The following is a 16,833-nucleotide window of genomic DNA, read 5'->3' as shown; positions in this document are numbered from 1 at the left end:
AACCTTGCTGCATCACTGCCACCCTCAATCCCTCAGCCACAGTCATCAAGCCAACATAATCATAATCAAAATCTTTAGCTGGGATGCTTGGTAAATGTGGAATAATGCCTATTTTCTGCTTTAGCTGAACAGAGAAATGTGCACCACATGTGAGCGGTGTTTTGGAAGACTTTTCTTTTTTTTTGGTACATACCAGACACAAACACAGTTGCACCTATCCAAACAAAGAATAACACACAGCACAAGCATAAACAAGCACTGCATAATCATATGCACATAGAAAAGTATGCATATGATATACAAGCAAAACCCCCACAGAGATATAAACATACTTGGATACACACAATTTATAGTGAACAGTTTGCAAACCCTCAATTTCTTCCCAGTTCCCCAAACAACAAGCTGGCTTCCAGCTCCATTAAAAACACCATCCAGTTTCAATTAAAAAAAAGAAGAAAAAAAATCTAGGCTCATTGCTAACAGATGTGTTTGTTTACAGCTAATGCTAAGTATTGTTGTTTGTTGCTCCATTGGGGCAAACTGCCAAAACACCACTTATGAAAAAGAATCTTATTTTTCCACACTCTCTGCTGAGTGGAGCGATAGTTAAAATTGCTCTAATGGCTATAATGGTAATTCTCAAGAGATGAGGGAGCATGGAAATTCGTTAGAGGTGGTCTCACCGTGCCGATTTCAGAAGAGAAACCTAAAGACTGATTGCAATTCCCCTGACTGCACATGCTAGGGGAGACTTACAAACATATAGGATGTGTTCATTAACGCTAACAGGCAGTGCTGACTGTAAAGGCTCATCATTTTTTATGTACATGTGGGGAGAAGGGAAATAAGGAATTCTGGGAAGCTCTGTCATCTAACTATAATGTCATTTGTAGTGTCATCAGTTTGAGTCTCTTTTTCTTCATTCTTTAACTGGGTTAAAATAGCTAAGCTATGCATCAACCAAAAATACTTTAAAAAAAAAATGCAAAGGCTAGTTCTTGTTTCTAAAAAAACATGATAATTTGAATCTGCTTGCAAAGCTACTGACCTCATCACATTGTCAGCAACCTGAGACATATGACTGTATTTTTTTTTTTTTTAAATTGCTTGTCTTATTTCACAAAGCGCGACAGAAAATTCAAGGAGTCCTGTTGATTCCTACAAGAAGGTGATGAGCAAGTTAATGACCCGCTCTCTCTCCCCCTTTAGTGTACAAACTACTCAAGGCTATTGATGTAACACTGCTAATGTCAGGTTCATTTATCTTTGTCCTCGCCCCTCATCCGCCTCATCCGCCTCATTAATCATCAGTCCTCCCCGAAAACACAACTCAAACGCACCCTGTGACGCTAGCGTGATGATGACCTGCGGCAACACATTGTCCCTCCTGCTGCAGGAGTGGAGTCTGCTGAAAGCAGCCCACAGATTTAAACTACCGGTAATTAGATCACACAACATGCACAGGCAATTTTGCAAATGAACTGAAAACTTTGGTTCAAACAAAACAGTGAAGCATGGATGTTGGTCTAAAATTTTAAAATCCCCCAAAGAGCAAAAGCTGAAACGAAACCAAGCATGCTGGAGAAGGTTAAAGCCCCAGCAAACACAGCAATGAAAAGAACTGAACTGGCTCTTTGTAAGTGCTCATTGGTACCTCTTTTGTCCTGCCTCTGGTCTTGGTTTTCGTCTGATTGAGTTTCCATGGTTGTTTTTCTTCTACCCAGCAAAAATGTTTGTTTTTTTTTCTTCTTCTTCTTCTTTTTTCAGCAGATTCTCTCTTCCTTTCTCCCCCTGACAGTCTCGTTTCTTGTTCTCTTTCCTTCCTGCATGGCTCTGCCTTCTGTATCTCCGTCTCTCACTTGCCTTGCTGCTATGTTCCATCGTTTAATTGTGTCCTGCCTTGTTAAGGCAACTCGCCACAGTAAATCACAGCTTTTGTTTGAGATCTTGTCAGGTAAGCACTTTCTTGAGCTTACTACATGCCTTCCTTGACCAAAACTTTTATATATTCTCTTTGAATAAATCAACAGTTTCTTAACCGACAGTTAAATTAAAGTTTCCTCATAATGACACAGAAATCTTTGCCCATGCCATGAACACACTCCTCATTCTCCTCCTCTTGGGCATCTCTGTCTCAGAAAGAAAAGCAATGGGAGGAAATCTGGTGACAACAAGAAAGTGGAAGTCACTACTTTAGCTGTGGGTGAAAACTATAGCTTAGGCTGAAAGCATATATGCACACAGTCATCTTTGTCTATCTCCCATGTGACCAGAGTCCAAGAGAGGGCGAGAGTGCATGCTGTGTGGTTGTGTTGTGGTCAAGGGTAAACCCTTCATCTTCTGATTTGCACCATATGCCCTCTTTCCTGCAGCATACATTAGCAACCTCTGACCGGTCTCTTCCCTACATCTGGTGGTTTCTAAATCATAAAGAGGACACATGAAAGGAAGGCACGTCTACATTTCCTACACGGGGACGCAGAGCATCCTCTGGGCTGATAGAGACAACAGAGGAAACAGCATGTGAAAATTGAAGAAACAGAAAATCACAAAGAAAAAAAAAAAGACCTGTAAAAACTTAAAGAGGGAGAAATTAAAGCCAAGACGACGACACCATGAGAAACAACTCATGAAAATAACAGGGCCAGGCCAAAATGAATGATGAGAGATGACCAGAGGAGACAGTGAGGAAGATATTGGCTGTGTTTGTTTGGCAACAGCAGGCCGAGAAGCCCCAGGGGCATGCTAATGAGAGAAAGGCCTTTCAGCTGAGGAAGGGGGGGCTGGTGGAGTAGAGTTGGAGTGGGGTCTTCTCACGGATACCAGACCTCAGAGATGAGGGGGAACAACAGGGGAGGGGAGCCTCGGGGGTCAGGGAAGTGAACTTAGCAGGGATCCCACAACAACAAATGCTGCACTAATCTTCAAGCGTTTTTACCATCAGCCCCATTAAAGCAAGAAGAACCAACATGTTCCTTATGTTTGAAGTGTTTGATCTCTGCATATGTGCGTTAACAGCTGATTCAGTGGATTCCACACTTGTGATTCACATTAGGTATAACAGGAGCTCAAGTAAAGCATCCAGTGAGCCTGATTATGTGCAGGACTAAATGTACTGGAGTGGTCGACACTGGATGCTTCATGTTACTGAGAAAAAATTAAAAAGTCAAGATCAATCCAGTGATCCATCTGCAAACCTTTAAGAGTGTTTGGACAACAACATGTTTATATCATTTGTGTGAAAGGAAATTTAAAACATGTGATCAGAACAGGTCAAAATGTGCTTTAGGACTTATTTTAATAAATTCTCGATTTTAGTACCAAAAACATGTGCCTTTCATTAAAAACTCTGACTGTGAATAAACTTTTGTTTTGGCATAAAGATCATAGTTATCACAGCAAATGCATCCATTACTTGGGTGAAAAAGTGCTATCGGGCAAAAAGTAGTATAAATAGTATTTACTGACACATGTCTTTTGTAATGTTTGTTTGTTTTTTGTTTCTTTTATCTAAAGCAGGACAAAAAAATGAAGCAAAGTGCTAAAAACTCCAGCAGAAATGAACATATCTAAATTCCATCTTTTTGAAAACTGTACTCACTCATTTAAATTTAATCATAGCTTAAAGTTATGTACTATTGGGGACATGGCCTCTTCAATAGGAGGATACCAAAACAGACAGTACGTGTGAAATCTAAGGAAGCATGCTAACCAAGCTTAGCTGATAACTTATCAAATTTGGTCACTTGTGGCTCCGAAATGGAGCCTAGATGTTAAAATAGAGGCTTGAAATACAAAGATGGTGTGCAAAGGTCTTGAGGTTCACCTCATACTTTTACATTTTGCTTCCAAGGAGCCAGACGTTGTCGTAATTTTTAAAGTGGTCTTGAGCCATAGTTCTTCAGGCCTTCTGAAGGCTTTTCTTTGGACATTGTCTGCACTTTTTTCACTCATTTTCAGTCCACTCCTTGTACCTGAGCATTTTCAGAATGTTGACAGAGAACAGAATAAATGACAACCAACATCCAAAGAAGACATTTGAATGTCCTTAAAGAAGCTGGGAGAACTGGGCGATGACCAGTGTTAAGGTGCCATAAGGTCATTTAGTTTGTCCACCAGATACCGGTACTGGAATTATGACATTACAAAGTGAGTGAGATACGATTAGTATTACTTAAATACTGCAGTTATCATCAGAAACGATATAGTGTCAATCCTTTGAATGTTGACTGGTGGTGCTTTTACAGCAATTAAATTTAATAAAAAAAAATGTCATACAAAGTAGAACTCAGTATATGAGCTGAACCAAATGAATAAAGCCCAGAAGAAAGGCTGCACTCAGCTTTACCTAAAATACTAACAGGCTGTGAGAATAATCATGTGAAAGCCTGAGTGCTGCAAGCTCAGATTCAGTGTGGACACAGCGCCACGCCCCTACTTGAGGACACAATCTGAATGATGATGAAGCTCATACAAATGTGGGAGGCTTCATTGTGGGTCAACCTTTCATGGTGTGAGACTCGGATCGTGAATGCTCGCCAGTGTTCAGTCACCCATGAAGACCTGCACCCCTGCTTGGCTCACACTATGGAAGGAGTTCTCATGGAACCAGGTCTGTGCCCAGGCTCAAGCACTACTTACACCCATCAAAGGCCTGAGAAAGCAGGCTCACCACACGAGAACAGAGGAAGACAGTTTAAACCAAATGGGCATGTGGCATCAACTATGTCAGAAATAACTAACTGTGAAGGTTAACATCTGTTGTAAAGGTGAAGAAAAGCAAAACCAAATGGCGAGCTGGTATTTTGTGGTGCTCATGGAAAAAACTTCAACAATCAACATCTTTAAGCTTGAGATTCTTGTGAACTTTGTTTTGGTCATTTGTTGTAGTCAGTGAGTTTCTCTTTTCTAGTGGCATTAGTGACCTAGTTTTAACCGCAGTCCCTCTTCGTATCTCAATCTGGTTTGTATGTGTGCCTTTATGTATGGCATGAATCCAGGTTATTGATTGGTACAGAAGCATGGCACAGCAAACCCATTATGCAGATCCATTCATTTGTTTACTGACCCATTTTCATCTGCTCTGGGAGTCTACAGAGAAACAAAAGCCATACAAATTCTCTGACATTTACTGAACAATCAAACATATGATTTATTTGAAAATCCAAAGTTTTGTATCTAAAAGTACATCTGCTCCTGCCATATTATGATTACATGAGACAATTCAATCTATATAAGGCTCTGAGTTGTTTTACTACTACTACTTCTACAAAAAAAAAAAAAAAAAAAAAAACCTCAGTGGAAAAAATGATTTTAACCAAAACTCATTATAGAAAGACATGCTCTCCACAAAACAGGGAAACCACAGTGGTTTTTTTTTTTTTTTTTACTTCCTCTTGGCTTTTTTGAACAAATGAAAATCAATTTTTTCCCCCCTAATAAATTCAGTGTTTGAGCAGGTTCAAATTTGAAAGTTATCAAATTCTTTAATGGTGCAATTCTTAAATAACATCTTGGTCTTGGATGTTTTCTGTCATTCCAAATGTCTGTAGTAATTAGTAAGATCCAAAGACAACTTGTGTCTAGGGCTTTGTATCAATTAATCCTTTGATAATAATCCAAATCCTGGGGTTTTTAAATGTCAGAAATGGCACCAATCCATAGGTTCCTTTAAACACAATGACTGATAAACAAAGATACTCTGCAATCTCATTTAAACAGCGTTTAAGATGATATTCTTACCAGATGTTGTTGAAGTTGAGCCTTAATTTGTTGACCTTATGAACACAAGACTTCGTTTCTGTAACCAACCATTACCCAACCTCAAAAATAAGGTCTTAAAACCAATCCCTGCATTCATTGGTGGTTTAAAAATACCATCCCATGGACCAATGCATTGTTCCTCACGCAGGAATTCCACCACAAGAATACAGCTGTTCATATTTTGTGCAGCACGGTAGCAAAAACTCAACCATGCCATTCAATTTATAACACTGTCAGAGACATACTTAATATCTTGGTATAAATGCCATCGTACAGATTCCAGATTTATTTTTTTCTCTCTGTATTTATTGCAAGCAAACAATGTCCATTGGTCTTTGACTCAGCACTTCTCTAATTGCATGTTTGTGTTACTATCGTGTCAGGGCTGGATATGGAGCAGCACTCACTCAGAGAAGCCTGGCAGCCATGTTTTTCCTCTAAAAGTGACTACACAACCCTGACTCTCTGGCACCTCCGTAGCCTATGTGGTTTTGGCCTAAGTGTTGGAGGTAGAGTAAAAGACACAGATTCTTTGTATTATCCAGGCTTTCTAGCGTACAGTACTTTGGCTACCGTTATCTTGGCTTGGCTGCACAGACAACAATTTCCATACAGTATCAAATCCTTAAGAATTTTATAATTTCAGTCTGGAGTCAAAACAGTAAATCAGTGCCAGGAACCTTAAACCAATGATAAAATGATACAGAAACACATACACATCATATTTTAACGATATGTGCTGGCATTACTGTTTGTTCTTCTTTCAGCGTGCACTAAAACTTTTAATGATATCTGTGGTCTGGAAGAGGCTTTGCTATCTTTGTGTTCTGCCTCAATCAAGTTATGAACCCAGTCAACCAACAAGAGGTATGTCCAGTCTCAACTCCAACCTCCATTATCTAGTTTCCTAGACGGATATTCCAGGGAGTAATGAGAACACCAAGAGTTCCCCAGAACATTTTTATATGACAAAAAAGTTTTAAAAAGCTGTTGAGGTTTTCCATGTTTTCAAATGATACAATAACAACACCATTAAGCAATTTGCTTTGACACTAAAGTAACATTTTGTTTAGTGCATGCCTCTCATTACCTGACTCCTCGGGAGGAGGTGAAACAAGCTGTTGTGATTTAAGAAATAATCATTTTAATAGTTAAATTCAACTCAATGTAATCTCAATGACATAAATTGATGTTAGCATTAGCATTAGCATTATAACATGGTTGAAGGGTGTTTTTCCCAGTCCGTCTTTACTTCTTTTTTTAAACGTCAATTTATTGGCTACTCTAAATGCCGGTATTAACAGATTAGCAAATAAATAAATCTGTCAGGCTCTAATTCGAAGTGCTTTATATACGCAAAAATCTGAACTATTCAGAAACTAAAAATTACAAGAGGAAATTACCATAGAAATCAAGACAAAATAAAACAAATAGAAAAAGTTAGTTGAGGACCAAGAGCAGTTGGTAGTAGTAGTTCAAGATGCCCCAGTAAAAAATAATGATTCTAATCACAATATTTGATCTACTTTTCAAACTAATTTTGATTTCTGCCAAACCTTAAGTAAAAATGTCTACATGTTTAGTTGTTAGCTACTCCTAATCAAGTCTTCCAGGCAATCTTTTGCTGCCATTTGCTGAAAATGGCAGTATGCTAGGGCAGAAAACCACAACCAAAATCACTGAGCTCATCACTTAGGCTTGAGCAGCAGCTTCTTTAAGATTCTCCTTATAGACTAAATGCAGTTATGGCTCCAAAGGTGTATACTACTAATCTTATCGAACCAAGCTAGTTGAAAGGTCCATTAAACTGCGCTAAGATTAAAAATAAATCCCACAGGACTTCTCTTAGGGGTGTTAATCCTTTAAATACAATGCCTATCACTGTAAGCATGTTTATATTTAGCCTAGAATAAAAACTACTAAGATGCTTTCTTTGTTACTTAAGTGACTAGACAGCAGTTAAGTTTAATTATAAGGAAATTAATATGGTAGTGAAATTCTGGAACAATTCTGCTGATGACTGATGATACTTCTTCTGTTTGTTTATTTTGTATTTGCTGTCATCTGCATGTGTCTTTGTACCAGGAAATAATGAAATCCCCGTTATAAAAAAACCCCCAAAACGTTTCATCTCTGACCATTTAGTCAGTACACAAAACATGCAAGACATAAATATTAGCCAGACATTGGCAAATATCATTTTATTTGTAATATGTAATATAATATGATATGATTACAAGTAGTATAATTGAATTATATGAATTACATTAAAATAAATGAAATTATTTTTCCTGAAAATGAACAAGCAGCTACAGTTATTTTAGTTATTGACGATCAGATGCATGACTAAACTGACAAAGGCATATCTTTTGAGATTAATGGAAAATGCTGATGCACACAAAATTTAGAGTATTACTTCAAAGGATATTTGTCAGGAAAATCAAGCCCATCTTGTAAGGATGTCTAGAAGCAGCAATAGATTTTCCCTTTTGATGTTTCACGGTCCATATGTCCCTCTTAAACTGGTGAGGACCTGACAACACAAACGTTCTCACACTTCAGCTGCTGTGATGCAAATAGCACCGTGGCTGGAGACTTTCGTATTCCTACTTGTTGCATAGAGCATACGCATATGAACACACGCACATGGACACAATAGAGACATAAAGAAACACGAAGACAGCAGACAAGACTCTACAGCTATTTCTGGGGTTGCCTCCTGTGCACAGTTCCTACCCTCCTCCATGTCTCCCCCGGCGGCTGGGACCTCTTGCTTTGCATCACTCCCACCAATCCTATTGTCCTCCGCCTCATGCTGCCAACCTCCAACCCCTGACCCAAGACTTTACCCTTTTCAAACTCTCTTGCTTCGCCCCCTCCAACCCTTATTAGATGGAACCTTCTTCTTTCAGCTCATTCAGACCCCTTCATGTCAGGATTCACTGTGAGCACTATGACAACAGAGAAGCCAGAACACATACTACTTTAATACCATTGTTACATGAGGCTCCTCCACTGTCTCAAAGTCCCACATCCTAGGCTGAATCCTGGAAGGATGTGAAAGTTGGTTGCAACCTGAATCTGATACTTCCAGCCCCGCAGAGATGTGTTCTTCCTTATGTGGGCTAAGTGCTTAACAATATGCAGTAAGTACAGAGTATCACAGGAAAGGAAGAGAAGTTAATCTCTCTAGTAACTGTATACACTCCATTCTTGCTGACCTCTGTGAGCAAGGGTCAGTCCATTACTTTATTGCTTTAAGCACTAATTAGCAGTTTTCCACCAGCATCCTGCAACATCCTGTTGATCCAACTGGACATTACAATGCGTCTCAGCGTATTATCTATGGCACCATTTGTGACGCTATCTTATTATCTGTGAGTAAACACTAACCATTTCCAATGTTTTATCCCATGATTATGTTTTGCTCTATGCAAACCAATAATGCATAATGCTTTGGTAATTGATCATTAAACATATTGCGCTTTTCATTTCTATAACTTTGCATTATTTTAGAGATTAATAACTGTCTAAAGTGCTTTTCTTGTACTTTTTTGGCACCTTGTTTTTGGAGATATGAGAGCTCTCAGTGCAGCAGGAAACCAGACGAGTTACTCACATGTTATTGAACACATTCAAGTCAAATTACAACAATAAAAGCAGAAATATTGGCTATGAAAATGCAACACATATAAATGTGATCCATGTGACTAGGGGGTCTAGTTCCAAATATGAGGCATGTTAAGCATACACCAAGTATTTCATAAACTTTTCACACATAAACACATGAGATCTCATAGGTTCAGTTGCTTAAAGTTTACTCTGTACATTAAATAGGATTTTTTTCCAACATTATTTCCACTTTCTGCTGCTCTATGGTTACACTACTGTTTTCCCATACGGTAGAGGCCAAAAGCTAAGATGACTTATGAGACCTCTCAGTGGTGTAGCTATAATATTCATACAGCGAACTGATCTCTCCTCTGGTCTGCATGTGGTTATAAGGTCAAGCTGTTTTTCAGACAGAAACATCTGGGATTTCCTCTACCCCAAAGCTGCTGTTCTCTATTGTTTTTCCACATATAGTAAAGCTACGACTGGCTTCTTGAAAAACAATGAAATGTGCACATGGTAAAAGACTCAAGTTGTGTAGTTCAAGTTAAATTAATGTCAAATCTAAACTTCAGTAATTTAGTCAAATTGAAATCCATCTTTTCAAACCTTCAATCAGTCTGAGTGTGAAAAGAAAAAGCCTTCCCCGACATTCTCCCCGAGCTACTGGGTTTCCTGCAGCTGTCGCTTCATAAAAGATCAGCCATAGCTGATTTTCATTTGCTTGGCAGAAGTGCCTCTTCCCGTCTATCATGCCTTTCTCTGGAGGATAATAAGCAGACAATGCAAACTCTCACTTGGAAATCTTTCACTTGGTCAGGAAAATGATTCCTGGCAGTAAAGAATGACTCCTCTTATCACATGTGGCACCCAATCAAAACAACATTAGCAAAGAGGAGTCATGTGCATCTCCTGCATCTTACATGAAAGCAACAAGCTTTGATAATCAGCTTGAACAAGATTTTCTTCTGCAACAGCAGCACGATGGAAAAATCTTAATACCGGTATATTAAATATGACTTTACACATAATTCTAAAAGGCCAATAAAAAGTCATAAAGGATTGCATGAGTATTCATTTAAATTCCTGCTTAATTCATCCCAAGCGCAGCACTTGGCTGCATCCCAGTGGTCCCAGGCTGTCTGGCAAGGCTCTTCATATGGTGAGCATTTCTCATTGGTGTGCTGGGGTACCCCAGATGCTTTTGTCTTACGGTTGTTTAGCAGCTGCGTAAAAGCACTGAGGACAAAGGCCTATCTGTGGAGGGTTGAATACACTCAGTGGGCACACAGCCAACAGCTCAACCCTATAGGCTCCCACAGTTGAAAAGCAGACTAATATATTCAACTCTCACTCCTGACAGATGATCTTACGGTGAAATTAGCTGGAGGCACCTTTATTTCTTTTCAATTCATCTAAGTAGTTTTACATTTAAACCGTGGCCCACAAAAGCCTATTCCCAATTGCTTTCCAAGTTTAAGAGAAGTAAAAACACTGAAAAATGTAACCAATGTCATACCTCTTCACTAAGTTCCACAAAATTTGGTTTGCTAGTTTTGGCACAATCTAGGCAAGCAAATAGCACTAAAACCATACATTGGCTTTTCCCCCAAGTGATAACCTCTGTAGGTTGAAAATCAAACCTAACGCAGTTCCTCTAATGACCACAACACTGGCTCAAAAAGTCAACAAATGCAGACTTCAAATGTTAAAATGGCCAAAGTTACAGCATTTAAAAGCAGTCAATAACTTGAGTTTTTCATGAGTTAATTTCTAGTATTTTATTAGTTGTTATTTAGGATTAAAATTATCAGGTATGTGTGCCTGTGCATGGCATCCATATGGTTTATGGAAACAGCTCACCAACCAAGCTCACTAGCTAAATGATAACTTCACCCACTCCTTCAAATATGGTAACTTCTGGCTCCAAGACAGCAACTGTGAGGGTTTTAATTACAGAATCACTAACTAATGGGTGTTTTATAGTGATCGCTCCTTGGAGAGAACATAGAAAAGGAACTTGCACTTAAGTGTCATTAACTGGTACACTTTCTAACACTTGCTAACTCAAATCTTTTATACACTCAAGATATAGATCTATCTATATATATCTATATATATAGATATATATATCTATATATATAGATCTGAAGTTCAGTCCCCCACTGCCACCTTTCAGTTAATTGTACTGGTTTGGACAAATGGAATGGAAATAGTATTCCAAAGCTACAGCAGGCTAAGACACTTGTGATCAACCAAACATGTCTACATAGTCCAAATATCTTATTAAACAAGATAAATTTGTTTAAACCACAAACTCAGTGAGCCTGGAAAAATCCAACATCTCTCAAAGGTGGAGTGCTCAAAGTAGCTATGGCACCTGAAAGCAAACTGTTTCTAGCCGTTCCAAATTTCCACGAGCAATGTTTGGGTGAGAAGTCACACTTTAGAGACAAGACAAGAAGTATGGGTTTCACATACTGTTTGGAAAATGTTCATGCCTGAAACATTAGTTAAGACAAAAAAAATAGCCCTCTGTCAAAACAACTCAAGACAACCGTGTTTTGCACGCATGAGCCCTCCGTTTTGTATGTTTGGCATCTCCATATTTAACTGCCAATACAGCTTCTAAAGCACAGACTGAATTTGTCCTTCGAGTTCATGTCCTGCTCTAAAATTTCATTTTAGTGATCAACCCATGGCTCCAAACACCGAGCTCATTGGTCACCGTTCAGAGCTAGCGTAGATATCTAGGCTTAGTCATACTATTCTGTGTAAAGTAATCAGTCACCATTCCACCTCACTTGCATTACAATCAATTCACTTTTTTACCCATAACTCGCATTGATAATTGATTATTCTGGGAAAGCATTGTTGACTATTTCAATTCCCTGCTCATGTGACACATAGAAAGTGTATCAAACCACATGCAATGAGTGTTTTTGTTTTTAATGTGCTGTGGAAAATGTGGCCATCTAGAGCAGTATGGTGTGGTTTACTGTAGATAGCAGAAAATGCTGCACTGGGGCCAAATGCCTACTGGATCAATGAGTAAATGTTCATCAGCTGCAGCGTCTCTTTGCTTTCCCCGAGCCATTATCTCCCAAAGGCCTTCTGGAACAGTCATCTGACTCTGAACAAAACACTGATACAGATTGCTACTCCACTGGCAAATATCTCCTCTACACTCTGCATACATGCACTAATGCCAGCATAATGCATTTCCAGTTTAACTTTGTTAATCATGGGTGTCTTTCTGAAGTCTAGCAGAATAGATAAAGGCCAGATTGTATCCTTGGCATATTTTGTTTCCAACACTGTTGCTTGTGCATATCTTAAAAGCTGTTTCCCCCCCTGCACATAGAGAGTATTTTCAATGCCATAGAGTTTTTAAAGCATATGGCAGAATGACACACACATACACTTGCCTTCCCCTTCTGTTTTACTGTGAATAGGCTTTTAGCAAAAAGTGGCGAGGGACATGCTTGAACAAGGATCCCCACTCATGAACGTCTATTCTTAACATCTAGTGTCACAATAGTCAATGGCTCTCTTTGTAGTCGAAGGACTTATTAGCGCAACAAATTAACATGAGTGCCTGGGCTAACCTGGCTGTCAGGAAGCAAACTAAAAGCAACTAAAAAGGGACATAAATGGGTTGAAGATGAGAAGAACTGGAGATATCAGAGGGCACAAATTAAACCAGGAAAAGGGGACAACAGATGGAGTCTTGGTTGCACTAAAAAGGCATCTTTTGTGAGCTTCATGGGCCTCAACCGCTGTACAATTACCAAAGATGCTCAGTCACATGCGTCGCCAAATGGAAAGCAGCCCAGAAATCATGTAACTATGACAGCAACTGCCTCATTATGCAGGGTATTCACAGTAATTAAAGATTGAAAGCTGAAGACAAAGGGATATTTAATTTCTGATGGTGATATAAAATGTGGGATTAGTTGTAATGTTTGAGCAACAAATTTTATATAGACTGAGCTGCACTTCAGACAGTGAAAATCTATGGGAATTAACAGCAGAATGCTTTGGCTTACACAAGCAAACACAAAACAGCAAAGTTCAAATTTGCTCTTAGCACTCTTTGAACATCTTTGCGGTGACTCATTCTCACAGTCCTCTGGGGTTTTTTTTGGGGGGGGGGGGTTTTCTGTGCATATCTTGGGAATAGAAGGATGTGTATATGACCACCACCACGACCGTGACTCAACTAAAATTAGGGGCAAAATAGAAATCTAACTTTCTGTTATTGCTCAACCATCAGTTGACAAGTTTCTGGTTCAGAAAGTGCAAAAAAACATCTCTGCTGGCACGGGATTAGTAGTTTAAGGGTCTTTTCCCTCCTCAGACTCCGGACGCAAGGTCACAGCGCACACAGTTCACCACATGGGTTTGTGACAGTATGTGTGACACTGCTGATGTGTAATTAGACACTTTCCAAACAGCATCCTAGGTCTGATGTAGACAGAGCACACACAAGTCACACCCAGCTCCCGTGTTTTTGGGTCATCAAAACACAGGATCGATTCTGTTTAAGCCTGGAAACTTCCTGAAAGCGTTAAATGTTCATGTGAGTCAGTGCAAACTGAGCCATGAAAGTACAGCAAAGAATTTAACTAAAGACACATTTAAAACTGTCTGCTATGATTATCTCTTCTTTTCTTGAATTTCTCAATAACAATGACGTAACATTTGGATCTGTTTAGCGACCAGCCTTGATGAACTTTTCCACAAGGCCTCCACAGTGAAAACAGGACACGGAGACTAGAAGCTTCACAAGTTTCCACAAGAAGGAAAAAAAAAAAAAAGTTGCTTTCTTTTTTTTTTTTTGCTATCAGGATCAGGCTCCAAGAAGAACAGACACTGTGTTATGTTAATCAAATAAACTGCAAAAGCGAAAATGTTTTTCCAAACATGTCTTAAATCCGACCAGTAAATTTAGTGAAAAATAAAAATAATCTTTGCTTGACATACTTGTTCACAATAGCTCAAGGCCTACAATCTGCATTAAAGAAAGTTTACCGGACATTTATGCATGACATGCTTTTCTTGCTAAAAACAAGTGCGTGTTCATCACATGCGTGATAGACGTCTGTCATCTTCATGCCAGCACTCTTCTTTTAGATGTTTGGCTCAATGATAAATAATCAGCAGAGCCAACACTACAGTTTCTTCCTGTTTAGTTATCAAGGGAGCTAATAGCAGCCAACTACTGCTCGCTGGGGTAATAGTCACAGAACTAACACCAAGAACTTATCAAGTTATTTGCGGAAAATGTCTTCCTGTCTTCCTCTGAATAGAGCTGGAGGAAAGCCAAGTCATCCTCCCACAGTCTTCACACAACCCAGTTCACTGTTAAAATCATTCGGGGGCAAGGACAGAGGAGGATCTCTCTGAAAAACTTGTCAGGTGGAGTTCACCAGAAAAACCAAATTAGACATTTAGTTACACAACCACTCTATGACCGCTACACTCCGTAGTCTTACACACATTCGGTTCATGATATCTATTCGAGGCTTTTTACATGTGATCCTTTTTGTGTTTGCAATTCTTCTTGACACGAAACAAAGCAAATCACTGAGAGGAGCACAAAGCACTTCTCTGATTCAACCAAAGGGGACTTTTTACAGCATCTAACAAGTCTCCAAATCAATCTCCTCATGCGCACAACAGGCTGTCGTGTATTTTCTGAAAGGGCCACAGAGCATATTTGAATATAAAATGAGAGCTTTAGCTAGTGGACAATGCATAAAGGTTGATTGCCATGCAGAGTAATGTCCTCTGTGAGACACTGAATAAGGGTCTGTGGGGAATTAGTTCACAGGGCATCCGCTAGGCAACTTGCAATTCAGTGAACTTCTCTCTCTACATTAAGAGCCACTGAAGTCGCACAAAGGAGCAGCTCCAAATTAGGAGCACAAAGGCGCTTCTGTGATAGCTTCATAGCGAATTAATGAGCACTGATACACATTCTCACACAGTGTCCTTCCCTGGCCTCAGCTGCACTGTGACAAACAACACATGGTATTAAATGTTACACAGACCCAATCCAGCAGCTCAAAATGGCATTAATGGCCACAATTATTTAGCTGTTTAATATCCAGCGCAGTGCAAGCTGAGAACATTTCATAACTAACATTTAATTGTTTTGGATGTGTTACCAATTTATCACAGTTTTAACGTTATTAAACATCCATGGCATGAGCCCCTCATTCCTCCCTGGAGCCCCGCACCCCCAGGTTGCGAGCACAGATGGCAAACACTTGGTACCGTCTCAGCTCAGCCCTTCAGATAGCAATTACAAGCTCTGGCACAACACAACAGCCGATCATGGAGCGTCTGACAAATGCAATATGCTGCTTCCAGTACATTTTAATCAAGCTTTGCCAGTAAAACACGCTGAGCTGTTTGGATGGGAGACGGGACAACAATGACAACCTTTCACCTCAATCAGCGCAACGTGATCAATCACCGCTGACCAATGTGATAATCGAGGACTGATAATGAAGGGCGTGGCCAAGTGAAAACTTTTAATCAAACGTTTTCCCCAAACAGTTCAGCCTCTGTGGCCCTTTTTTAAAAAAAAGTTAAAAGAGAAACAGTAAAGGCAGAAAACTGAACTGGACTTAACACCTCCGCAGACTCGCTCAGAGTTGACTGCAGGAATCCTGACAGTCCTAATCTGTCTAATCGCTTTCCACAAGTTGCTTCAGCAGGCTGCTCTAATGCCGATTCTCATGCAACCGGGTCAGGTAAACAACGTCCTTCTGTGGCACTAGTAGCAATAGTAAAATTTCACTTATGCGTACTTTTAAACAATCCGTGCACCTCGAAAGTTAGAGCCAAGTGTGATCTATGCTGTCATCACAAAAACAAAAAAAAAACAACAGGCGTTCATTACATCCGTCGCGAACATCTGTTGGTAAAACTTACCCATTTTTCCAAGTTTTCCTTGGTTGTCTGAAGTTTCGCTATCAGCTGAAAGTTGAGCCCCAGCTACACTGATGTTGCGTCCTGGGATGCACACACTGACCGCCTGGCTGCTCCAAAACTCAAGGCTGTCCCTCTGGAGACAGCCCGGCTTACGTCACCACAGAGGGGATTACTGATGGGAGGACGGAGTTCACTCAGCCTGCCCCCTCCCTCATCTCTCCTCAGTGCAGAGCATTAAAAAAAAAGTTAGCTCTTTACTCTCGGTGAGCAATTTTATCTTGACGTATTTGTGCGCATAAAGCCCCATATTGCGCATAGTGGATGGGTTATCGCCAACGCTGTCGATTAACTGATTAAATAAATAATTGAATCATGATAACAACCTACTCTTGAGCCCCAAAATACAGAATAACGAGCTATTAGGACGCATGAGTCAAAATGAGAGGCCAGAGGTCACCAGAGGGGAGTGATTTCCTCTCCCGTACCCTGTTACATGGCTAATCGCTTGCTTTA

The 16,833-nt window shown here is 39.7% G+C and overlaps 1 protein-coding gene across 2 annotated transcripts in view; it reads right to left on the bottom strand.

Moving 5' to 3' along the window:
• gpm6bb (glycoprotein M6Bb) overlaps positions 1 to 16,477 on the bottom strand; it is a 29,200-nt gene extending 12,723 nt beyond the window's left edge. For both annotated transcript variants that reach the window (XM_004557851.5, XM_012920910.4), the window contains exon 1: positions 16,321 to 16,477. In XM_004557851.5, the coding sequence (XP_004557908.1) occupies positions 16,321 to 16,324 (4 nt within the window). In that variant the 5' untranslated portion in view covers positions 16,325 to 16,477. The remainder of the gene's footprint in view (positions 1 to 16,320) is intronic.
• Positions 16,478 to 16,833: the final 356 nt, after the last annotated feature.

Source organism: Maylandia zebra, linkage group LG16, assembly GCF_041146795.1.
Source record: "Maylandia zebra isolate NMK-2024a linkage group LG16, Mzebra_GT3a, whole genome shotgun sequence".
Classification (NCBI taxonomy): Eukaryota; Metazoa; Chordata; class Actinopteri; order Cichliformes; family Cichlidae; genus Maylandia; species Maylandia zebra.
Note: the sequence above shows the minus strand (reverse complement) of the source record. Positions and strands in the feature narration are given on the sequence as shown.